This window comes from Rhinopithecus bieti, unplaced genomic scaffold (assembly GCF_001698545.2).
Source record: "Rhinopithecus bieti isolate Rb0 unplaced genomic scaffold, ASM169854v2 scaffold_25291, whole genome shotgun sequence".
Classification (NCBI taxonomy): Eukaryota; Metazoa; Chordata; class Mammalia; order Primates; family Cercopithecidae; genus Rhinopithecus; species Rhinopithecus bieti.
In genome coordinates, this window is record NW_016811667.1 from 407,056 (window position 1) to 433,583 (window position 26,528).

General features: G+C 40.4%; 2 protein-coding genes across 12 annotated transcripts in view; both read left to right on the plus strand.

The window, feature by feature from the left end:
* The window catches only part of TCTN3 (tectonic family member 3), a 30,235-nt gene extending 13,185 nt beyond the window's left edge, over positions 1-17,050 (plus strand). For all 3 annotated transcript variants that reach the window (XM_017894607.1, XM_017894608.1, XM_017894609.1), the window contains 2 exons: positions 313-450; positions 16,148-17,050. In XM_017894607.1, coding sequence (XP_017750096.1) covers positions 313-450; positions 16,148-16,384 — 375 coding nt within the window. In that variant the 3' untranslated portion in view covers positions 16,385-17,050. The remainder of the gene's footprint in view (positions 1-312; positions 451-16,147) is intronic.
* A 5,360-nt stretch (positions 17,051-22,410) lies between these two features.
* The window catches only part of ALDH18A1 (aldehyde dehydrogenase 18 family member A1), a 52,296-nt gene continuing 48,178 nt past the window's right edge, over positions 22,411-26,528 (plus strand). For 4 of the 9 annotated variants that reach the window (XM_017894598.1, XM_017894603.1, XM_017894605.1 and 1 more), the window contains exons 1-2: positions 22,472-22,835; positions 25,841-25,956. In XM_017894598.1, coding sequence (XP_017750087.1) covers positions 25,869-25,956 — 88 coding nt within the window. In that variant the 5' untranslated portion in view covers positions 22,472-22,835; positions 25,841-25,868. Of the gene's footprint in view, positions 22,836-25,234; positions 25,399-25,840; positions 25,957-26,528 lie in introns of all 9 variants that reach the window. The other 5 variants (XM_017894597.1, XM_017894601.1, XM_017894599.1 and 2 more) reach the window with 4 other exon arrangements.

The following is a 26,528-nucleotide window of genomic DNA, read 5'->3' on the forward strand; positions in this document are numbered from 1 at the left end:
GGTGGATGCCTGTAATCCCAGCTACTCGGGAGGCTGAGGCAGGAGAATCGCTTGAACCTGGGAGGCAGAGGTTGTAGTGAGCCGAGACTGTGCCCCTGCACTCCAGCTGGGCGACAGTGTGAGACTTTGTCTAAAAAAAAAAGATCAGGAATAATAACATAGTCTTATGGTGAACTTTTGTGTTTTTCCACTAAGCTACATTGCCCTTCCTTGTTACTGAATAATGCTTGAGAAACAACGGCTTAATGCATGGTGATTGACTATAGGCAACCATCAGGCAATTCAAGCAGATGCTTCTTTACCCTTCTGCAGGCTATCAGCTGTACTTCTTGCTGTCTCATACCAGTTTCCCTGGAGATCCAGGTATTGTGGGCATATGTAGGTCTCCTGTCTAACCCGCAAGCTCATGTATCAGGAGTTCGATTCCTATACCAGTGCCAGTCCATACGGGTAAGTCATGGCTCATAAAGGACCACTAAGCCTTGCAAAGCCTAGATTGTTTTATCAGCCATTTGTTAACCAAATCATTTTTTACCTTCCAAGAGTCAATTTATGTTAGCAACCAATGTTTGTTTAACGTGAGCTGACATAATTAATTGTCAAGTCTATGCACCCTGCCTGATTACTGAAATTAACATGTTGTCGTGAATACAGCTTATATCCTTTTTTAAAAAAAAAATCTGACCCCAGATTATAGTACAGGTTAATTTTTTTTCAGTAATCCCACCATTATTACTATTCTGATTGATTCAACCACAGAAAACACCTTCCATAATTGTTCAGTCTGTCAGCCACACAGTTATATGAGTCCCTGAGCCTGTTGATTGTGATTGAAGTTACCACTGTGACTAGTTTATAGTCACCAGTTCTTGATTGTATCTGCCCCATTAAATGAACACTTTTAATCTGTAGCCAACATATACCTATTGTTTATTATGTGCCTTAGGAGAGCTTTAGCATCTGCCTTGGTGTTTGAACCACTCCTTAGCTATAGAAGTTTAAAAACACGGTATTTTCATTTTACTTAGAAATGACTAGGTCCTGTGAAATTATTCACATATAAACTGGCATGCCAATTTAGTAACTTATAATGAAAATCAAACAGATTTAAATTCTTACCTATTGCACTGTACTTACATCCCAGAAATGCAGTAAACTTGAGACTACATTTAGGTCAGAAATAAAATACCTTTGAGTCTCCCTCACAACAGGGTTGGGCAAGTTACTTCTCTTTGCCTAGAAATGGGGTCAACACTCAGGTTACCAGAAACTGTATTAATGAGAACATTCAATTATATTTTTTAGTTCCTGTGTTGTTTGGAAAGATACCCACAGGACCATTCACTGTATATTTCCACATCTCTGGTTCCTTTAGGCATTGAAGTCACTCAGTGCCTCTTTTTTGTCTGGGTATTTCAACTGATATCTTTTTCTAGTATTTAGCAGAAGTTAGCTTTTCAGGTTAGTTTGTCCCCTCTACAATACCACACTACAGTCATTCAGTCTAACTGGCCTTAGTGGGCGAGAGTTTAAAATTTTAGCTGTGCTTCATTCATGCATATTTGAAGAAACATTATGTGTTCCAATTATTAAGTAAAAATGAATTGTTTGAATGTATTAAGTGGTATGGTATATACAAAACCATGTTCCTTTACTAAGTGTGATTTGAGGGATTTGCAAAAGTAATTTTGTGTAAAACTTTTCACTTTATGGGCTAACCAGCTCATCCCCATGAAAGATGCTATGCTCCTATAAAAGTATAAGGAGTTATGAAATACTTATATGTTATAATGCTTATAATAAGCCTATAATAAAATATATCTTATAAGTTTATCAAATGCAAGCATTTCCTTCTATAATAAAGAAAATTTTTTTACCTCTTCAATCTTGAATGCAAATTTTCTCCTGAAGTCAGGTAAACATACTCACTTTTTCTTTATGCATTTATGATTATTTGTCCTTAACTTGAAATCACTTCTCTATCCACACAGGCTTGTGTCTAGGACGTCTTGTGAAATTTTTTTTTTTTTTCTGAGACAGTTTCACTCTTGTTTCCCATTCTGGAGTGCAGTGGTGTGATCTCGGCTCACTTCAGCCTCTGGAGTGCAGTGGTGTGATCTCGGCTCACTTCAGCCTCCACCTCCTGGGTTCAAGTGATTCTTCTGCCTCAGCCTCCCAAGTAGCTGGGACTACAGGCACCTGCAACCACGCCCAGCTAACTTTTTGTATTTTTAGTAAAGACGGAGTTTCACCATGTTGGCCAGGCTAGTCTCGAACTCCTGACCTCAGGTGATCCACCCGACTCGACCTCCCAAAGTGCTGGGATTACAGGCATGAGCCACCATGCCCAGCCTCTTGTGAAATTTTTTTCTCAGAATAGCAATAGCTTATCCAAAGAAAGCTAGTGTGAAAAAAGAGGAGGAGTTACACTTGCAGAATGTATATCTTCTGGGATGCTTCTCCCTACTCCACTGGACACCCTTTGAAAGTTTGTAGTTTATAATATTCTTACCTAGGCTGTGTTGGTCAGTTTAGAATATCTAAGTGATGGCATAAAACTAAAGCTGAGTGGCAAACTGCCAGTCTGTATGCTGCATTTAGTCTATAGACTTGTTTTGTTTGGCCCACAAAGCATTTTATTATTTAAATTTATGCCAACATTCAAGAATCAAGAATTTGCCCAAATTCTTCAGTTGATTTCTGGCTTCAGTTGAAAATCTGACAGTATAAACCCTATTACATTCCTGCATGGCATAAAATCTTCAGTTGCCAAATGGTGATATCCACTTTTAGAAAGAGTACTCTCCTCTGTTCTGCATTCATACAACCTAAGCCACCCCACCCTTCACCGTCCCACTTCTCTTTCAGGTTATCTGCTTAGGCTGGTAGGCATCTGTGTTTATAAACCTTGAACTCAAGCTGCTAGATGGTCAGTTGAATTGTGAACTGAACTATCTGAATGATTTTTCATTGTAAATATATAGCTGTAGAAACACTTTAAATTCCTCTTTCTATAAAAGTGAAGTAGCAAAATTTTGGACCATTCCCAAGGACAAACATTAAAGTAGAGGGAAAATACAGCAAAAAACAAAAACAAACAACAACAACAAAAAAAACTGGATAGACTTCACTGTCTTCTTGTATGATTATTATAATAGGTAAACATTTATTGAACATTTACTGTGTGACAGATGCTAGTGGTATTTTTTATCAGTGTTTTTTGTAAGTGTTGAATTCTCACAACAAACCCATGAGGTAAACAGCATTTGTTTATATGGCATTCCGCCACTTATAATTTTATACTAGTTAGGGTTCTAAAGGGATCTTTAAATTTGAGAATTAATAAAACACATCATATATCATGCCTATATATAAACCTTTTAAATTAAAAAATAAAATATATCTCTAGGAAGAAACAACTAGTTTTAAGGAATATGCAGTATCAATTGAAACCAAAACAATAAATGAATTTAAAGGACAATGTAGCATCATAGGACCAGCGCTGTAAACCTTTCTAAAATTATAGTATTTAATTCGTGTTTATCACCAAGTGAATCATCTACTCTTTAGGTTATCTAGGAGATCCATTGCCTGCAGTTTATATGGTAAGCATGGGCTTTGAGTCAGAGAGACCTAGGTCTAAATCAAATTATTTTACTTCTCTAAATCTGTTTTCTCTTCTATAAAGTAGAAATTAATAATACTCATTGGGTTGTACAGATTAAATGAGATCATTAAAGTAAAACAGCACAGTTCCTGGCACATAGTAAATATTCAGTAAATATTACTCTTTATATCATCATTATCAATTTTATCATCATTAACTTTTTTGGTTCCAAGCTTCTATAGAAGTGGCATATCAAGAAGTTTTGAGGCAAAACAGAAAAGAGAAAAGCAGTTATTAAAGCAATGTTTTTCAACCTTTGTTGACTATCACCCATGGTAAGAAAATATATTTTGTATCATGACCGAGTTTACAACACACATGTACATAAAATAGACATAAAAGTTTTATGAAACAATGCCCTTACTATACCAAGTGCACCCACAATTTGTGATTTTTGGTATTACAACAGAAAATGTGATATTTTCTGGCCGGGTGCGGTGACTCACACTTGTAATCCTAGCACTTCGGGAGGCCAGGGTGGGTGGATCCCTTGAGGTCAGGAGTTCGAGACCAAGTCTGGCCAACATGGTGGAACCCTGTCTCTACTAAAAATACAAAAATTACCAGGAAATTACTCAAACCCGTGAGATGGAGGTTGCAGTGAGCAAAGATCCTACCACTGCACTCCAGCCTGGGCGACAGAGCAAGACTTTTTCGCAGAAAAAAAAAAAAAAAGATATTTTCTATTCTGGTGTATTCTGGTTTTATTTTGTTTTTTAAATGCTAGACACAACCCACTAGTGGGTCACAATTTGCAATTTGAAAAACACTTTCAGAGGATACATCTCTGACTATATTTCATAACTGTTTTATTTAATAAATGTCTTTTATTTATTATAATTGAAAGTTGGCTGTGTTTTATACCACAATCAAATAACATGTGCTAGAAAAATTGCCAATCTAGCTGTCTGTCTTAGTGGTTCTGAATCTTATGGACCCCATTGAGAGAATCTGTTTAACACTATTGACTTACTAGAAAAATGCAGACATGTAACATTCCTTATATCGTTCCAGGGATTATTGATTTTTTGAAGCCAGGCTAAGAACCTCTGCCACAATCTTGTAATTAAACAGGCAACATATTAGGAAAGATAAGGAACAATAATTAAGAGTAATTCAACATTAGATTTTAGAAATAATTGCTACAATAGAAAGGGTTAGGAAGTGACGGGATTAGTAAGAAGGGGTTCTGTTTCTCTGTTTTGTTAATGTCTTGGAAAATACTAACTGACCTCTCTTCCAGTAAGGGACAGTTGTAGCACCACCAGTAGACTTAATAACCATGACTCATCAGTAGTTTCTATTACTGAAATCTTTCTTTCATAAGGATCAATAAACCACTATTTGCCTTTATCTCTTAATGAACTATTAGACTATAGAAGTACTTTGCCTCCTTCTATGGTTTCTTAATAGCTAGCATTGAAGTAACTGACCTAGTTCATTCCGCTGGGGTTTATTTTTTAATTATTTTATTACCTTTTTTTTAAAAGAACTTTTCAAAGTTTGCTTCATGTTTCCTATGTTAAAATATATAACCAGTCAGACGTGGTGGCTCACACCTGTAATCCCAGTACTTTGGAAGCCGAGGCAGATGGATCACTTAAGGTCAGGAGTTTGAGACCAGCCTGGCCAAAACGGCAAAACCCTGTCTCTACTGAAAATACAAAAATAAGCCGGGCATGGTGGCACATGCCTGTAATCCCAGCTACTCCAGAGGCTGAGGCAGGAGAATTGCTTGAACCTGAGAGGTGGAGGTGGCAGTGAGCCGAGATCGTACCACTGAACTCCAACCTGGATGACAGAGCAAGACCCTGTTTCAAGTAAAATAAAATAAAACATATAACCACTTGAAATCTCTCCCTGATACATGACATTTAACCACCTTTATCCTGTAACATATTCATTCTCAATGACTCATTTGAAAATTTGGATAACTTCATTGACATCTTTAAAATAAGTTAGGGAATTTAAAGATTTTCACTGGCTTCTCTCTCAAATATGTTTATCCCTAAGGAAAAAAAAAATGGAGATATTTAAAGAAAAAGTACCTTTACATGGACGTTTACAACACACTTTATTTATTCATTCATTCATTCTAGAGATGGGGTCTCGCTCTGTCACTCTGGCTGGAGTAGCAATATGCTTTATTAAATAAGGTCTAACGTTCATAAGAGAAATCACCATATCTGATTGTGTTAAATTAAAAAAGACTTGTAGATAAAACATACAGATACAGTTTATGTTTTTGGATAGGAGTCTGATTTGGACAAATAAATGTAAAGCACCTTTTGTGATAGTTAGGACAACTTGAATATGGACTATATTTTAGATAGAAAGAAATGTTATTGATATGAAAAGGTAGACACTATTTTTTTTAAAGCAGATTACAAAACAACCTGTACAGTATGATTTCATGTGGTTAAAAATATACATATGGATATCTGTGTGTATAGATAAAATATAGATATTAATAATGAATGGTATTCTTAGCAGTAGAAGTATGGTTTTTTTTTATCTATATTCTTTAACTTTATAATTTACTGCTTTTGTAAAATTTAACTTCAAGTCACTAGGAAACTCTAAAATAACTAGATGTTATTTAAAATGTATTTATTCAGTTTCATTTACAATACCATGGAAAATTACTTAGGAACAATTTAGCAAAAGATGCAAGATCTTTTCACTATAACACATTACTGAGATAAAGGAGATCTAAATAAATGGTTCATGAAGAGGACTTAACATTAAGATTTCTATCCTCAAATGGATCTATAGATTTAACGCAGACCCAATAAAATCCTACAAGGCATTTTTATAGAAATTGATGAGCTGATTCTAAAATTTACATGGAAATGTTAAGGACTTAGAATAGCCAAAACACTTTTGAAAAAGAACAAAGTTGGAGGACTTACAGTGCTTGATTTAAAGACTTACTCTAAGTCTTAGACAGAGTGGTACTCCAGTATAACGATAGACAGACAGACCAATGGGACAGAAGAGAGTTCAAAAATAGGTTCATAAATCACATCAATTCAATGGGAAAAATTTTAAAAAGTATCTATCTATTTACTTCTTAGAGATAGGGTCTTATTGTGTTACAGCCCAGGCTGGAGTGAAGTGGTGCCATCATAGTTCACTGCAGCCTTGAACTCCTGGGCTCAAGTGATCTTCCTACCTCAGCCTCTCGAGGTAGCTAGGACTATAGGCACATGCCACCATGCCCAACTATTTAATTTTTTTGTTGAGATGAAGTCTCACTGTGTTGCCCAGCATGGTCTCAAACTCCTGGTCTCAAGTGTTCCTCCAATCTTAGCCTCTCAAAGTTCTGGGATTACAGGCATGAGCCACCTGCCCTGAAAAAAAAAAAAAAAAAAAAAAAAAAAAAGTTTCTTTTTTTAACAGTTGGTGCTGCTAAAATCTCAGAATTCACTATTAAAGAGCTCATCCCTGTAACCAAAACCCATCTGTACCTTAAAAACTATTGAATTTTTTTAAAAGTTTGGTGCTGGAACAACTGGATGAAACTGGAACTACTGGGTAAACACATGGGGAAAATGAATGCTAACTTGTATCTCAGTCCATACATAAAGTGCTTATGTCTGGATCATAGACCAACACATAAAATCCAGAATTATAAAGCTTCTAAAAGAAACATAAGAGACTATCTGTACAGGTTTAAAGAAATCAAAGATTTCTTTTGTTTCTTGAAATCATTGACCATAAACTTTAAAAAAAAAAATCATTGACCATAAACTTTAAGACATTGATAAATTGGATTTTAGCAAAATTAAAAATCTCTGCTCACGAAAAGATACCACTATGAAAATGAGAAAACAGGCTAGTTTGGGAGAAAAAAATTCTCAATAGTTTATCTGACAAAAGACTCATATCTAGAATATAAGAAGACCTTTTACAAATAAATAATACAATGACAAACTAAAAATGGGCAAAAGATTTGAGCAGATACTTGAGCATGGTGCTGTGGCTTACACCTGTAATCCCAGCACTTTGAGAAGCTGAGGTGGGCAGATCACTTGAGGTCAGGAGTTTGACACCAGCCTGGCCAACATGGTGAAACCCCATCTCTACTAAAAACACAAAAATTCGCCGGGCATGGTGACGCATGCCTGTAGTCCCAGCTACTTTGGAGGCTGAGTCACGAGAATTGCTTGAACCGAGGAGGCGGAGATTGCAGTGAGTCGAGATCATGCCACTGCGCTCCAGCCTGGGCGACAGAGCAAGACTCCATCTTAAAAATAAAAACAAATAAAAAAAAGATTTGAACAGATACATTACAAATGGAGATAAACAATTGATCAATACACATAGAAAGGTATTCAACATCATTAATCATTAGAGATATGCAAATTAAAACCGTGCACTACTACTTCATGCCCACAAGAATGGCTAAAACAAAAAAGACTGACAATCATGTTCCAAGAACGTAGAATAACTGGAATTCTCATACATTGCTAGTAGAAATGAAAATTGGTCTAAACTTTTACAAATGCATCTTCCGTATGAATCCGCAATTTTACTCCTAGGTGTTTACCCAAGAAACATTAAAACATATGCCCCAAAAAAGGCTTGTGCAAGAAAGTTTATAACAGCCCTATTCATAATCACTCAAAACTGGAAACAACCCGAATATCCATCTTGAGGAGAATGGGCAAATTACAATGCATTCACACAATGGAATACTACTTAGCAGTAAAACAGAATGAATTACTGATAAACAAAACAACATAGATGAATGTCAGAAACATTCATCTTTAGGGAAAGAAGCCAGACATACACACACACAAATAATAATAATAATAATTAATCTTTAATGATAAAAGTCAGAAAGTGGCTACTTCTGGAAAAGGGACACGAAGGAGCTCTGAAATGATGGACATACTCCAGACCTTGCTTTGGATATTGGCTATAAAGCATATATAATTGGCAAAACTCATTGAACTAAATACTTAAGATGTATATATTTTATAGTTTATAAATTGTACCTCAATAAAAATATTAAAACCAAACAAAAAGACATTTAAGAAAACATGAGAGGCCAGGCACAGTGGCTCACACCTGTAATCCCAGCACTTTGGGAGGCCAAGGCGGGCAGATCACTGAGGTCAGGAGTTTGAGACCAGCCTCCCGGTGAAACCCTGCCTCTACTAAAAAAAAAAATACAAAAATTAGCTGGGCAAGGTGGCACACACCTGAGTCTGTAATATATGTGTCTGATAAAGTTCTTGTATATGTAAAATAAGGAATACTTACAGCTCATTAATGAGTTACACACTTGTACCAAAGATGAATTTGTTATAATTGACAGTCTGAATGCAGCTACAAAAACACACCTAAAAGATAGTATCCACAGCTTTTCTTTAATAGTTTTATTTGTACCGATTTTACATAGGGTATTAACATATAATAGTTTAAAAATTGTGATCATACAGATGTAATATATTGGGTGTACTTCTTATTACCAAAGCCTAACGTAACCTAATCCAAGCTCTTCATGCTGTTACAAAGTAAATCTTATTTTGGTACAAAGGATTTTATTGTACTGTAGATTGAATTGAAGCAAATAACCACCCAAACTTTACAAAGTGTTAAAACAAAATTGCTGGTGGTAATTTCTTAAGTAAACATCATGAAATATTATAGCTTAAAGTAGAAATAAATTAAGTCAACCATACATAACAGAACTAGACCCACAGTAAATGAAATGTATTGACTGGGCTATGTATCTTTTGTCTGTCTTGATAAAAGAAATGAGGTGACCAGATTTTGAGGGAGTTATTTTTCCCCAATGCTCTTCCTGTTGCACACACTAAATAAACAGTGAATTGTCTAATTTTGCATATCTATAACTTTTAAAACACAAATGGAAAAACTTTAGACTTGTGAATCAAAATAAAACACACTGAATATACTCAAAGAACCTTGTTCTTCATGTGATACTAAAACTCAAAATCTAAAATGGATCAATAGGCTGGTGCAGTGGCTCACACCTGTAATCTCAGCACTTTGGGAGACTGAGGTGGGAGGACCACTTGAGCCTAGGAATTCAAGACCAGCCCAGGCAACATAGTGAGACCCCATCTCTACAAAACATCAAAGAATTAGCTGGGCACGATGGCATGCACCTGTAGTCCTAGCTACTCGGGAGGCAGAGGTGGGAGGATTGCTTGATTCTCAGAGGTCGAGGGTGCAGTGAGCCATGTTTGTACCACTACACTCCAGCTTGGGTGACAGAGTGAGACCCTGTCTCAAAAAATAAAATAGGCCAGGCGTGATGGCTCGTACTTGTAATCCCAGCATTTTGGGAGGCTGAGGTGGGTGGATTGCCTGAGTCCAGGAATTTGAGACCAGCGTGGGTAACATGGCGAAACCCCATCTCTACTAAAAAAAAGAAAATACAAAAAATTAGCTGCATGAGGTAGCACACGCCTGAGCCTCAGCTACTCGGGAGGCTGAGGTGGAAGAATCACCTGAGCCAGGAGAGGTCAAGGCTGCAGTGAGCCAAGATTGCAACACTGCACTTCAGCCTGGGCAATCGGAGTGAGACTCTGTCTTAATAAATAAAAAATAAAAAAATAAAATAGGTCAGTAACATTCGGTATTACCTGGTTACCTAGTAAGTGCAATTTAAGCTCCTTTTAATTGGACTATCTACTAGGCTGCATTTACTCCAAATTTCTATACAATTATGGAGGCAATTTTAAAAATAAATGCAGAATAAGCATTTCATTTGAAATATTTGTTAATAAATACATTAATTAAGCACAACCATTAAGATCCTAATTACCATGTGATGGGAAGGAAAAAGGATCAAATAGATCTGTAATTGCTAACTCTTAAATAGCTGTGACATACTTTCTACTTTGTGATTTATTAATCTCTTATGTTAGTTCCCTACCTCCAAAAAAATATCTCCACTCATTTGTTTAAAAAAAAAAAAATCTTTACTGAGTGCTTACTCTGTGCCAAGTACCATGCCTGGAACTAGGTATAGACAGATGAAGCAGACAGACATCATCCATAGAAGGTGTGAGGTACTGCTGAGGTGATCAGTTCTAATCTGTGTAGAAATTCACCAGCAGATACTGAAGGCCTGAACTTGGGTGGGAGTTTGGAGGGCTTTGAGAAGTGACAGAATTCAGATTTAGAGATGCCACAGATAAGACTTGACTGTGTAGATGTGGAGGTTGAGGGGGAAGGAGTCAAGGATCCATGTGTTATTTTGATAAATTCATACACTATGTGATGATCAAATCGGTATTTAGGATACCCATCACCTTGAACATTTGTCATTTCTTTGTGGTTGGGAACATTTAAAATCTCCTAGCTATTTTGAAATACACAATATATTGTTATTAATATAGTCGCCCTACTATGCCCGTTGAACACTTAGTTATCCTTGACTTACCTGTTTCCGAGATAATGTATTGACTTTCTATTTTTGTAGGTCAGTTCAGCTCTGTTATTTTCCTCCTACCCCTCCCACCACTCTCCCAGTGCATTTGCATCAAATTATTAAATCAGTATTCAATGTTTCATCATGATGTTTATGTAAATATGCATGCTGCAGCAAGTATTCAATTTTCTGAAATTAATAATTACCTATTTCACTCTTAGTTTTCTTTGAACGAATAGCTAAGGCTTCTCACACTCTTCAACAGCTCTGTAAAATTTCTCTCAATGCAGGTTTTCAAACAGTTGAATGTGCCATATTATCTATCAGTTCCACATTTTCCTACATATTTTCTTCATGGAGACCCCCATAACCCCATAACCTGATGTAGTGTGGACTAGTTGCTGCCCCGCAGTGGTCATGGGACTTTCTTGTACTGCCAACTAGGGTTTTATTCTTACTTGTTTAGTTTACTGATTCACTGTTTACTGGACACTACTTCTTCCTTTTTCTTGGTTTATTCTCTTGTGTTTATGGAGTTTGAGTCTAATAATTTTGGGGGGAAGATGCATGTAAAGTATTTTTTTTCTTTAGTTCATATTGTCTGAAAATACCTTTATACAATCATCATCATTATGCTTAAATGTTCATTTGTTTAGATATAACATTCTAGATTGAAAATTATTTTCACTTACAATTTTGAAGGCATTCTTTCATTTCTTCTAGTTTTCAATATTGCTGTTCAGAAGCCATTAAGAAGCGCATTTTTTGTTTAAGATCTTTTTTTTTTTTTTTTTTTTTTTTAGAACGGAGCTCTCTGTCGCCCGGGCTGGAGTGCAATGGCCGGATCTCAGCTCACGGCAAGCTCCGCCTCCTGGGTTTACGCCATTCTCCTGCCTCAGCCTCCGGAGTAGCTGGGACTACAGGCGCCTGCCACCTCGCCCGGCTAGTTTTTTGTATTTTTTAGTAGAGACGGGGTTTCACAGTGTTAGCCAGGATGGTCTCGATCTCCTGACCTCGTGATCCGCCCGTCTCGGCCTCCCAAAGTGCTGGGATTACAGGCTTGAGCCACCGCGCCCGGCCAAGATCTTTTTATTCTTGATAGTCTGAAGTTTTCACAAGTTTATACCTTGAGTAGATCTTTTCTTCATTGATTATACCAAATTTTTTACTCTGAAACTCAGTTCTGAGAATTTTCTATTATTATTACATGATTAATAATTTCCTTCCCGCTCTTCTCTCTGGTCTCTTTTTTTTGGAACTCCTATTAATCTCTTAGGGTGTCACTAGATTGAATCTCTATTTCTTTTTCTTTTCTCTCGTTGTCTATCTCCTTGTCTTTTGTTCTTCCTAAAAAAGATTCTCAACTTTATCTTTTAACCTTTTTACTGCATTTTTTATTTTGGCCATCAGATTTTTAATACCTAAGCTCTTCCTTATTCTGTTTCTTTTCATAATATCTTTGTTCATGTATCTCTGAAGAAACTAACAACTTTGCATCTTCATCTTTCATTGTCTGTGTTTCCTCTGAGTTGTTTCTTCTGTTCATTTGGTACGGTTTTCTCTTTATTGTGAGAAACTTTCCCCATGTTTGTCAATCTTCAACTCTCTATCCAAAATAAGAGTAAGCTGTTAAGCTGGCTGAAAGCTCTGTGATTGTGGGTGACACTGACTGACTTGTGGCCGTCACTGTGGAGCAGTTATCCGTAAGCATTTTAGAGCTAAATTAGAGAAGGGATAATTCTCCATTTTTCGTTCCATGCCTCACTCTGACCTTCTCTATGCCCAATGTCCCTGAGTCCAGAATTTCTCTGGCTTAAGTTGTTTAATCTCTTGTTGAGGGGGAGAAGGAATAGTTGCCTGATTGCATTGAAGGGATATCATTTAGTAATGATTTTCCATCCATCCCTCATCCCTTCCTCTGTTACCTCCTGTCACTGAGTCTTGAGAGTTCCACAGAGAAAATCTGCTTGTGTCTTGTCTCTGAAAACTTTCAGGCTTGGCCTTCTTTCCCTCTGTTAAACCTTGCTGCCATCTGCTTTCTGATTTTGCATATTACGATGTCTCCCCATTCCAGTGAACACGGAGTTTTTGTATCTGTTTCTTGTTGGATTGGAGTGGTTTGAAGATATAGAGGGAGAAGACACATTTTTATGTTGCTGTCTTCAAATCTAGTAGTAGCTCTTAATGAGCACATATTCTGGGTGCCTCTGAAAGAACAACTCATTTTGAACAATTTTTGTCATGTGGGGTTTCTCTGCCACTGAAACACCACTATAAAGATATTAATATATATACTTGAGCAGGCATTGGCCTAAAGGTTGCCTTCTTGGGTTAATAGTTACATTAGAGTTCAATTCTGGGTATGGGGTAACCCCAAGGCTACAGAAATTCCCTGATTTGGGAGTTCGAGGAGGCTAATGATACTCTTTTTCCCTGCCTAAGTTTCAAACCAATTAAAAGGAGTCAGATAAAGATAATCAAATATCAGTTTTATTACTAATTAATACTAGGTGGATATGATTTGGGTATATAGCAATGTTCAATACCACACTCTTCCATCGTGAGACCACTATCCCAATTCCAACCACAGCTCCTTTGGGAATTCTCCTGGGACTGCTAGTGGGCAGTTTCAAATCTGCCCCCCTCCTAAAAGCTCTGAAATAAGTTAGAATAACACATTGATTCAATCAACTTCTAGACGACACTGAACCCATAGCTGAAAAATCATTCCCTATTCCGTTTCCCATCCCAAAGTATTTCTCACCATTTCAGCCAGTATAGGTCACCAGGCATTTTGCAGTGAGTTTACATAACAATATTAACATGCTTCAATAATGTCAGCTATGAAGATTTGCTCCAAAAATTGAATTTATGTCCTCTCCCCATTAAAAAATTCCTGAAGGAAAACTAAAGTCCTAATACTAAATCTTTTTGTAAATTTAAGTCAAAAGAAAGTTTATTACTTATTCATAGGTAATAAGTTCTTATCCATTTTCTTTCTCTGATTAGTCTCAGCCGGTCTTCAATGCCTGGCTGGAGTTAGGAATCCCTCGGCAGCTTCAGCCTGGGCTGGCCATCCTTGTAATGTATGTGATTCTTTCAGTGCCTCAGAAGTTATATTAATCCTATGCCAAGTCCCTCGTGAGCCTTACTATGTAAAAAAAAAAAGGCCGGGCGCGGTGGCTCACGCCTGTAATCCCAACACTTTGGGAGGCCAAGGTGGGTGGATCACTAGGTCGGGAGATAGAGACCATCCTGGCTAATACGGTGAAATCCTGTCTCTACTAAAAATACAAAAAATTAGCCAAGGTGTGGTGGTGGGCGCCTGTAGTCCCAGCTACTTGGGAGGCTGAGGCAGGAGAATGGCGTGAACCTGGGAGGCAGAGCTTGCAGTGAGCCGAGATCACACCACTGCACTCCAGCCTGGGCGACAGAGCGAGACTGTCTCAAAAAAAAAAAAAAAAAAAACTACAGAATTAATTTGAATGCAAGATTAGCACAGGACTGATTCCAAACCCACTTAAAAACAAACTTTGGGAAGCTGAGGCAGGAGGATCACTTGAGGCCAGGTGTTTGAGATCAACCTGGGCAACATAGCAAGATGAACATGGAAATTTTCCTGGGACTATAAACAGTTATTTTGTTAAACTTGAAGATTTTCTTCATTTGCCCTCCTTCATTCTGATGCACATATTATGCATCTGGCTCTGAAATGAGTTAGAATAGCACATTGATTAAATCAACTTATAGACAACACTGACAACTGCCCCTACAAAAAAATATAATAATAAAAATTAGCCAGGCCGGGCGCAGTGGCTCACACCTGTAATCCCAGCACCTTGGGAGGCCGAGCCGGGCGGATCACTTGAGGTCAGGAGTTCGAGACCAGCCCGGCCAACATGATGAAACCCTATCTCTACTAAAAATACAAAAAAGTTAGCTAGGCATGGTGATGGGTGCCTGTAATCCCAGCTACTTGGGAGGCTGAGGCACGAGTAATCGCTTGAACCTGGGAGACAGAGGTTGCAGTGAGCCAAGATTGTGCCACTGCACTCCAGCCTGGGTGACAGAGTGAGACTCCATCTCAAAAAAAAAAAAAAATTTAGCCAGATGTGGTTGTGCACTCCTATAGTCTTAGCTACTCAGGAGGCTGAGGCAGGAGGATCACTTGAGCCCAGGAGGTCAAGTCTGCAGTGAGCGATGATCGCACCACTCCACTCCAGTCTGGGTGACAGAGCAAGATCCTGTCTCTAAAAACAAACAAGTGGCGGTCCCTAGGAGAGTTATTCTAGGCAAAATTATGTTCCCAGAGCTTGGTACTTACTGTTGCCAAAGACCACAGCAAATGCATAATATGTTCATCAGAGTGAAGGACGGTGAATGAAGAAAATTTTCAAGTTTAACAAAATAATTATTTATTGTCCAAAACTTATAATCAAAAGTTTGCTTGTTGAGCTGAGTCAAAACAAAGGGAATTCATTTTAGATAAACATGATTCCAGACATCATCAGGCTGCAGCTATATCTACCAAAGCTACATCTGTTAGGTCAGATACTTGAGTCAGTCTGACAAGATCCCTTCTAGGAACATCTGTTTTATTTGACATGAATTGGTGGGTGGTTGGAAAGATCCTTCCAACCCTGAGAGTCTGTGAGTGACCTTTCTTTCTGCCATTTGAGAAGGAATAGAATTGCTACTACTACTTCCACTTGTACATATGTACTGTTTCAGAGCCTGGAGCCTTCTGATAGAGTTGCTAAGCACGTAAGAGTAGCAGTTTTGCCATGTGGCCTCTCTGATATCAGGCAGCTCCCCAGCTAAGGGAAGCTAGAGTCAGGGTTTAGGTAGGTGTAACTGTTCAGTTCTGCTATCATTGACTGTTGCTAAGATATTCATTTCCTTGTGTCTCACTGAAAGAGAACTACATAGGACCAATATGAGATAAAGGTATATCTTGCTTAGAATAATTCATTTCTCTCTTCAGGAAAAGTAATGATAATAGCCAAGTTAGAGTGCTATATGAATGGGTACCAAGCGCTGACCTGTCATTGACTTTCTTCCTGTAGGATTCTCAACAAGTTACAGAAGTATCTTTGACAACTATTGTGAACTTTGTGGACATTACCCAGAAGCCAGAGCCTCCAAGGGGCCAACCCAAAATGGACTGGAAATTGCCATTTGACTTCTTCTTTCCCTTCAGAGTGGTATTCAGCAGAGGAGTATTCTCTCAAAAATGCTCAGTCTCTCCCATCCTTATCCTGTGCCTCTTACTACTTGGAGTTCTCAACCTAGAGACTACATGAAGAAAAGAAAATAATCAGATTTCAATTTTCCCTGTGGGAAACTCTGAGGCAGCCACTTATCTTGGCTAAATAGATCCTCACCTGCTCATGACCAGAGAGCATTTAGGATAATAGAGGACCTAACTGAAGGAATCCTTCTATATGAAAGGAGTTATTTTAGAAAAGCAATAAAAATATTTTATTCATCATAGCTCTCTGCTTTGGGCTCTGCAGACCACCAGGTACACAGGAGGCCCTCTGTTTCTCAAGCTGGGAAGGCCAAGAGCCTTCCTCCAGCCTTTCTGGTTATGTTACACCTAACTGAATGTTTACAAGGGCTGAATCCATCTGCCCTCAGGCACAGTTGGGCCACGCAGAAAGACAGAAACACTTCCGCTGTCACCTTGAGTGACCTCAGGAGTAGCTTCCCTCTGGACTGTAGTGGAGCTAACTGTTTGGAACAGAAAACTGCTGGCTGTCGATTTTGTCCGGTTCCTTTGCCAACATCTGGGCACACCCTTTGCCCAGACACGAGTGGGGAAAGCAGTTCTTTCTCCTCAGTTTCCGAAGTAAATGGGGAATCCCAGCTTTCTTTTCTACTAGCAAATGACCCTACCATTTATTTCTGCCTTTTTCTTCCGTTCATTGTGGTGAGGAAAAATAAAACTAGTTGAGAGCTTTGTTGTATTAATTCCAGCAGCATGGTAGAAGGCAGCTGACCTGTGGTCTGCCTCCTGATTATGCTTCTATGTGTGTGAGGTTTGGGGGAAAAAAAAGGCCGGATAGAGTGGCTCATTTCTGTAATCCCAGCACTTTGGGAGGCTGAGGCAAGAGGGCTGCTTGAGGTCAGGAGTTTGAGACCAGCCTGAGCAATGTAGCAAGACTACATCTCTACAAAAAAATTGAAAAGCTGGCCAGGCACAGTGGCTCACACCTGTAATCCCAGCACTTTGGGAGGCCAAGGTGGGTGGATCATGAGGTCAGGAGTTCAACACCAGCCTGCAACATGGTGAAACCCCATCTCTACTAAAAACACAAAAATTAGCTGGGCATGGTGGTGGGTGCCTGTAATCCCAGCTACTCAGGAGGCTGAGGCAGGAGAATCGCTTGAACCAGGGAGACGGAAGTTGCAGTGAGCCGAGATTGCGCCATTGCACTCCAGCTTGGGCAACAAGAGCAAAACTCTGTCTAAAAAAAAAAAAGAAGAAGAAAAGCTTAGCCAGGCATGGTTCCACACACTTGTGGTCCCAGCTACTCAGGAAGTCGTGAGGTGGGAGGATCACTTGAGCCCAGGGAGTCAAGGCTGCAGGAAGCCATGATCATGCCACTGTACTCCAGCCTGGGCAAAAGAGCAAGACTGTCCCAAAAAAAGGATGAGGGGTGTGCAGGGAGGGAGAAAACTTTCATAAATACACAATACCATTTAAATCAGGGGACTTAGGTTCTTTTCCTTGGAGATATACTCTGAAGACCCCAGTTTTGTGACACTGACTTTAGTGAGTCCAACATAAAATCTATTTTTTTTTTTTTAGCACAAGGCAGTGGCAGCTTACGAAGGGCCTTGCCTGCCCTGCCAGTTCAGAGATTCTGGCTTGCAGAGAAAACAAGGTAATTTCCAATATCACTCTTGGACAGGTAGGAATTGGTTGGGAACTGTGATAGAAAATATTAAAAGGTTTAGGTCTGGAGCAGAATTATCCTAGCCTTGTAATTAAGGCAAATTTTTGGTGGAAGATATCAAATCTACTTGTTTTAAACTTTAAATCCATTTTACAAAGAATTGAATCTAAAGAATAGAATGTACTAGAACAACTTCAGTGAAACTCTGAAATGTGGAATTGTAAGGTGCAGCTCCTCAGTGACCTAACAATTTAGTGGGGGGAGATTGACATGTAACACAGGAGACTACATTTGTTCAGAAAAGCAATCAGTGTGGCCTAGACTAGTGAGGGGCAAGTTTGGAACTAACATGGCAGGATGTAGGGCACTGGGAGACTGAGTGGGAGGGAGGTGATCCCAGGAGTCTAGAACAACCCTCATGAAGGCCCAGGGTTTTTCATGGGCAGGAGGGTTCGGGGCCTGAAGTGACTAGTAGAAACACTGAATGGGCCAAGCAGCCAAGATAAGCAGGATGGCAGCTCCTTTTGTGGGGACTTGAAAGCCAGACAGACAGAACTGGGAGATAGTTTGGTTTTCTTCACAGCATATTAATGAGATTCTGAATCCCTGGTGGAAGAGGCAGTTCTGGGAAGTGAGGACTCCAAGATCAGTATTTTGTCAAGTTTTTTAGGTGCTTCTGATGTGCAGCTTGGTTTGTGAAACTGTGGAATGCTGCATAGTGTGGCTCAAACTGGTTTCATTTTAGGGTCCCATCATTGCCAACTCCTGAATATGGCCACCATTTCTCAGAATTCCAACTGCTCAGAGCTTTGCTTAAGGAGGGGAGGAGACAGCCTCCATTTTTCCATTACATGTGTGACTGGACCAAGAATGGAGTCCTGAACCAGTCTAGACCAGTACAATTTTCTCTCACAGGAACTTGGAATTTAGACCAAGACTTGAAATGGGTCATGAGTGGGCACTAACTGGAAAGACTTTTTAGAGCTAGGGAAGCCATTTTCCAGCAGATGTTCACTAATGGAGACTATCTTAAAGGAAAAGTGGAGAAAAGGAAACAGATGGGCAAAGAAAAGTGTTAGCAAAAGACTTAGAGATGGAGAACCATCTTGAGTTTCTTGTCCCTGCCCCTTGTGAGACCCAATTTGACTTTCTGCCTTTGGAGACTATAAGTTACTCCTTCTAGTAAATTGTCCTGTTTGAATGAGTGTCTGTTTTTATAATTAAATAACTTGAGATTAAGGTAATTTAAGCCTAAAATAATTTAGATGGCATCTAAAGAAGCACTTCTCAATCCTGTATTCTTATAGACCTATACTAAATGTCCCACTTTCTGTGTGACTGTCTGGTCATGTCCAGCCTTATTTCTAATTGCTGAGACAAAAGTTAAATCTCTCCAGTCAAAAAAAGAGTCAGTCTTTTTATCATACACAGAAAAAATATCATAGCTGAATTACTTCCTTGACTTCTATGGAGGGAAAAACTAGCTCATATGTCTGAAATTTAATTTTCCTAATCCATAGTTACATATTCCACTCCTTTCTCTTTATTGATGGAATAGAATATTAGTAGTAAAATAGTAATAAAAATAAGAGCGATAAATAAAATAGAAAATGTCTGTACAATGTTAAAGGATTTTCATTTTTTATACTCTTCACAACCCTATGGGATAGACAAGGATGGTGTCCTTAGCCCTATTTCTTATTTGAGAAAACTAAACCAAAGTAGTTACTTTTATTTATTTATCAAATATCTATTGAATATTTCTTATGTTCCATGAATATACTTCCCTATTCTCAGGAGCCTATCTTTTAGCAGGGAAGGCAGACAAGCTATTACCATAAGGTAATCTGTGAGTTAAGAACCAGAACAGTCCTTCTAAAGTGAAGGCCCCGTCCCTTGGCTCTAGCTATACCCACAGTCACCTAATTCATTCTAAGTACATGATAAGAATCTTAAAACAAAAGATGACATACCAGATATAACTTATTTGAGGGAAATTTAATTTCTTTTGTTTTTTTCTACCCTACTGCAAATCCAAAATGCTCCACATTTAACACATTTCGTATTCTCATTCATCACCCAAAAGAACTGTTGTTCCCCATTCACAGTTCCACATGGCTGGGGAGGCCTCAGGAAACTTACAATCATGGTGGAAGGGGAAGAGGCATGTCTTACATGGTGGCAGGCATGAGACAGCAAACCAGTAAAGGATGAAGGGTTCTTATAAAACCATCAGATCTCACGAGAACTCACCTCATAGATTTCCTGATTTATGGTATTGCAGCATCATCAGATTCCCAAGCACTGCTCTTCTCTCACTCTCCCACTTTGAATAAGTACTGTCAGCTCTCCCTCCTTTTTGTCCCCCATTCCTCTGCTGAAGCGTTTTTTTGGGCCACCATTTCTTACCTGGGCCTTTGCAATAGGATAATCAACATTCCAGCTCTAGGCCTCTTTACTCATTTCTGGCACAAAAATCTGGTCATACCATTCCAGCACTTAAAAAGTCATATCTTTGTTTTTGAGGATTATAAAATTCAAAATCTTTAGCATAGCACAAAAAACGCTTTGTAAGGTAGGATCCCAGTCAGACCCCTCTCCTGTCATGTTCTACTGCAAGTAGCCTCTTTTCACAGGGTGTCTCACACCTCTGCATATATCATTCCCTTATTCCCTCTTCCTCATATGATCCTGTACTCCTCTCCTCTTTTAGGTAAACCCCTTACTTCTAGCGCTTCAAAGCACAATTTGAATATCAACTCTTTTTAAAGCCACGTATTAGTCTGTTTTCACACTGTTATAAAGACATATCCAAGACTGAGTAATTTATTTAAAAAAGAGGTTTACTTGATTCACAGTTCCACATGGCTGGGGAGGTCTCAGGAAACTTACAGTCATGGTGGAAGGAGAAGAGGCACGTCTTACATGGTGGCAGGCATGAAAGAGCAAACAAGTGAAGGGGGAAGAGTCCCTTATAAAACCATCAGATCTCATGAGGACTCACTATCATGAGAACAGCATGGGGGAAATAGCCCCCATGATCCAATCACCTCCCATCAGGTCCCACTATCCACAGGTGGGGATTATGGGGATTACAATTCAAGGTGAGATTTGGGTGGGGACACAAAGTCAAACCATTTCAGCCATCCCTGAATGTCTGGCCATCCCATTCTTTAGTATTTATCACATGGTATTGTAATTATTTGCTCATATATCTCTCTCTTTCATAAGGCTGTGGACTCAACTATGTCTTCTTCCACACCCAGGGAATGCTTGGTACATTAACTAGCTGTCTCAGTCCATTTTGTGCTGCTAAAATACAATAACACAGACTGGATAATTTTTAAATAATAGAAATTTATTTCTCACAGTTCTAGAGGCTAGGAAGTTCAAGATCAAGGTGCCAGCATCTGATGAGGGTTTTCTTGCTGTATCCTCACATGGCGGAAGGGCAGAAGAGCAGCAGAGGACACCCACCCCCACAAAGCTTTTGATAGCAGCATTAATCTATTCATGAGGGTCACTATCTTCATAAAGGTGTGCACTCTTGACCCAAATGCCTCCCATTAGGCCCCACCTCCCAATCAATAGTCTTGCATGGGAATTAAGTTTCCAACATACGAATTTTGGGGGACATATTCAGACCATAGCAGTAGTCAGTGTTTAATGAACAAGAAAATGAATAAACTTAGCAGTGTTATCAGGGACGACAGAAGGGCAAGATGCGTTTCTGTGCCCAACCTCCTATCAAGTGCTGCCCTCCCACCACCCAGCACTATATGCCTATGCAGGAATGTGTCCTTTGAGCAAAACACAGCAAGGAAAGAGGGAGAAAAATCTGTGTTTTCACTTTTTTTCTTTTCTTTTAAGAGAAAGCTGGGAGTACAGGCACACACCACTGTGCTGGCAGGTTTTTGTGGTCTCTCTTGGTCTCTCTTTAAAGGTGAGTCTGCATTCACCTTTGGAATAGTTCTAGTTGTCAGAGATTGAATATCTTATTTTACAATGCAATATTCTTACAACTGCCTTTGATGAAAGAGAGTTGAGATGGGACCACTGGGGAAATCTCCAGATGACCAGGGGGCAAGCAATTTGATTGCAGTGTCAAAATGCCTCCATTTAAGGAGCCAAAGTTTTCAAATGTTTGTAAACTGATCCAATCTATTCCAGGATGTGCCTGGAGTAATTAACGTAAGTAAGTTGATCCAACCTATTTCCGAGGTGTGCCCGGGATATAAATGGTTAACACTGACAAACACACCTTATGAAATCTACCAGCAGCGGAGGATGCCAGGCACCTCTTCTACCTCCCTGGAAGGCCCGCTGGGGCGGCATTTGGAAGCTGTCTTCGCCCCTGTCCCCGGCCCCTGTCCCCTCCCGCGACGTGGACGTTCCCCCTGAACTCGAGTCCCGCCTCCTCGAGCTAGCCCGGGCCTGGTGGGCGGGCCCGCCACGTGGAGCGCAGGCCTGATTCTCGAAAGGGGCCTACGACATTGCCGCGCCGCAGCTCCAGGCCAGCCCCTCGCCCGACGTCAACAGCGTAGGCCCAGCTGCCCAGGTTTACTTTTACGCCACTGACGTAACGTCATCGTGCGGGACGTGGACGGAAGAAAAAGCGAGCGAGCGCCGGAATCAGCCCGGCGTGGAGTGCGGACCCGTGGCAGTGCCCAGCGGCTGCGGCGGTGGTGAGGCAGGTACGCAGCGAGCGGCGGGGATGTCTAGGCGACCTCGTCTCTGCGGAAGCTGATGCGCGTCCAGGCTCAAGCGCGAGGGGCGTGAGCGCCGGGCCGCTGGTCAGAGTAGCGGGGGCGCGGCCGGAGCAGGTGCCGGGGACCGGGGATCTGGCCCGCGGGTAAGGTGTGGGCCTTGGCCGAGGGATGGCGGCTGCACCGGGCCGCCCAGGGCGCGCTGCAAAACCCCGGCGCTGTCCCATATGCCGGTGCGCGGCGGCCCCAGGATCTACGGATGGCTCCGGGCCCCTGACCTCCCCGGCCTCCACTGGGTACACCATGTGAGGAACTGGGCCAAGGGGAGACTTCAGGCCTCCGCGGGCCCCTTCTCGATCGGAGAGTCCGGAGCCTGCACTGGTGGTGGCGGTGGTGGCGGTGGTGGCAGCGCCGGGATGCCGCGGGTTTTTAGTTGGCCACACGCTGACTCCCGGGCCTGGGTCTCTAGTTCCCCGCGGCCCTCCAGGCGTTCGTGATCCCCTCCTCAAAGCCAGACTCCCTTTCCAGTATGGCATTCTGTGTATGCTGGGGTCTTCCTGTTACAGCAGGGCGCACCCAGATACCCCACCTCATCCCTTCCCCCATCATTGTCCCCTGCTCTCTGAGGTGGTGAGGCCCATCGGATCTTTGTGTTTAAGTGGTGAGCCATGTACCGAGCATGTGTTTGTGGATGAACTATGTTGGGACTGAAGTTCACTTCTCTGTTCAAATCAGTTAGATAAGGGCTTTCTGTTTAGTCTGTAAAGAGATACTTGAGAAATGTCTTGAGTCAGAACATGAAAACTTTTTTCAACTGATGATACGGAGTCTAAACACACACGGAGAGTCTAGACGCAGTCACACGAATCTAGATATGAGTCTAGACAGACACACACACGCACGTACACACACACACACACTCTTTGCTCCTTGGGATCAACTGTGTGCTTCTCGAGGGCGTAATACACTCTGGCAGAGTGAGCTATCCATTACAGTGACAGAGTAGATGTAACCTGCGAGGTCAGTCAGAGATAGTGGTACACGGAAGAGGCCAGGAGGCTTAGTTTCTGTGTCGGTCTTCAACCTCTAATTCAGTGACCATAAGTGTTCAGAGCTTTCAGTCACTCTTGGGTAACAGAGAGGTAAACAGTCAGTATATGTGTGTGATTGTATCTAACAGTGAATATTCGTTGAATTCTTTGTTCCTGTGATGAATCTTGAAGGAAATTAAGGAGAAAATAATCGTAAGGCATCATTAGTGCCTAAAAGACAAAAGGAGGAAAACTGACGTTTACTGACCATCTGTTGTACCCAAGCATTTTCCACGCATTATCTCATTTAATTCTCACTATAATTTCATGAGGTCCTTAGTGTTAGTATCCCTGATTTATAAGTGAGGAAACAGAGGCTTAGAAAAATTAGGTAGCTCTCCACAAGACACACACACAGATAGCAAGTGCAGAGCGCGAACCCAAGTCTGACCAATATCAAAGGCCTTGTTCCTCATCGTTTTTGCCATATTGTCAATGGAAAGTTTGTAATCCATATGGGAAAAGCAGTAGTCACGGGCTATTTAAAATTTAACCTGTAGAATATATATCCAGCTGTGAAGACTAGAGTTGCTGGGGAAGGTTTCTTAGGCAGGTGGAACTGGAATTTGATTGTTCTACCCTTTGGCTCTTCTATAGTTATTTTGGAGAATTCACATGTAAATAATTGTTTAGCAGCCATTATTGAAGGAATTTATATAAGCAGCAAACATAGACCATGTGCCAAAATCATACTTCAGTGTTATCAAAAAACTGAAATAACAAGATCAATTAGTACTTTGTTGCCTACTAGATGCCATATGTTTTAGAACAGCTGTATCCTTCCATTCTCTGTCCTATTTCGGTGCCTTGTGCAGTATAAATTGTAAAGCAATAACACCATGCCTTATTTTTCTTCACTATGGGGCTAAATGCTAGTCTTCTGAGGCACATTTAAGAGGGCTGGGATATATCCACCAATCCATAGAACAGAAGTTAAACGGAGGCCCACAAACAAAGAAACTGAAGTGTTTTTCTTGTGTAAACAGCAGTGTCTCTGTAGCATAAAAAGAGCCACAAGGCCCGAGGCAGGTGGATCTTGAGGTCAGGATATCGAGACCATCCTGGTCAACGTGGTGAAACCCCAACTCTACTAAAATACAAAAACTTTGCCAGGTGTGGTGGCGCACCGTGCCTGCAGTCCCACCTACTTGAGAGGCTGAGGCAGGGGAATCGCTTGAACCCAGGAGGCAGAGGTTGCAGTGAGCCAAGGTTATTCCACTGCACTCCAGCCTGGCGACAGAACAAGACTCCATCTTCAACAAACAAACAAACAAAAAAGAGCTACAATAATGAATGGCTTATTCTCTCTGTACATATAGGAAGGAGTCCCCTACTTTTTTGTGAAATAAACTATTCTTTGTCTAAAGTCTCAAATTTGACCCAGGGTGAGGAAATGCCCATAACTGCCTCATGTTCTCAACCAAGATTTCTAGCCATGTTCTCATCCTCCACAGGATTAAGATGTTAGCCAGTTGCAGACATTGCCACTGCCTTCCAGGGGTACAAGAGTTACTTTATAATCCTGGGGCATCAGGAAGAAAAACATGGCAGCAGCCTCTGGCCTTTCCTCTTGCTTCTCATGGCTGACTGGCAAGGATCAAGCTGACATTTCAAATAGGTGCGTTTCCCAGTTCTGTTGGGAGGTGTTAGCAGAAAGGTGGACATGGTTGTTTTAGGATATTGGATCCATTACAGGAATTATATGAAGATTTAGTATTAATACATAAGCATTGCACCTGAAAGATTTTTTTTTTAATTTGCAAGATACCAAAAACAGCAGATATTTTTTGTGTCGCAAAATATTCCTAACCCTGCATTATTATTTGCTTACATAAAAACTAAGATGGTCCTAGGAAACGAAGGTCTAGGGTTGAGACCTAGAAAAGAGCCACTTACTCTTTCTCTTTTCTGTAATATAGAGGAGGTGGGAGTTTCCCTAATACAGAAGAGTTTAGAGCAGGAGAGTCAGATTTTTACTCTGAGAGTAAGGGGAAGTAGAGGGAAATGAAATGAATTCTCCAGTATTTTCATTACTCACTTTTAAAAAATGTATTCTGCAGATACTTTGTTCGGTGACCACGTCGCAACATGTTGAGTCAAGTTTACCGCTGTGGGTTCCAGCCTTTCAACCAACATCTCCTGCCCTGGGTCCAGTGTACAACCGTCTCCAGATCTCGTATGTACCATAGATAACTTATGAGTATGTGGCAAGTTTGATAGTCAAGGTGTGTTTCAACAAGGTTTTCAAAGAGAAAAAAAAGTGTTTGTTTGTTTGTTTGTTTGGAGACAGGGTCTCATTTTGTCACCCAGGCTGGAGTGCAGTGGCACAAACATAGCTCAGTGGAGCCCAGACCTCTTGGACTCAAGCAATCCTCCTGCCTCAACCCACCAAGTACTTGGGACTACAGGCACACACCTCCACAGTGACTCTAACTTTTTTATTTTTTGTCGAGATGGGATTTTGCCATGTTGCCCAGGCTGGTCTTGAACTCTTGAGATCAAACAGTCTGCCCGCCTTGGCCTCCCAAAGTGCTAGGATTACAGGCGTGAGCCATCATGCCCAGCCAAGAAAATAGGTTTAAAAGAGAAAAAAAAAAAAAGATGTAATTTGGCAGAATTGGACAAAATTCTACCAAATAAGGAGGCAAAGAGGTAGTCTCCTGGTGAAATGTTCTCAGTGTTTGTGTCAATGAAGTGTTTCCTGTATTTATTGCCCCCAAAATAAATTTTTACATGCTTTTTTGTTTT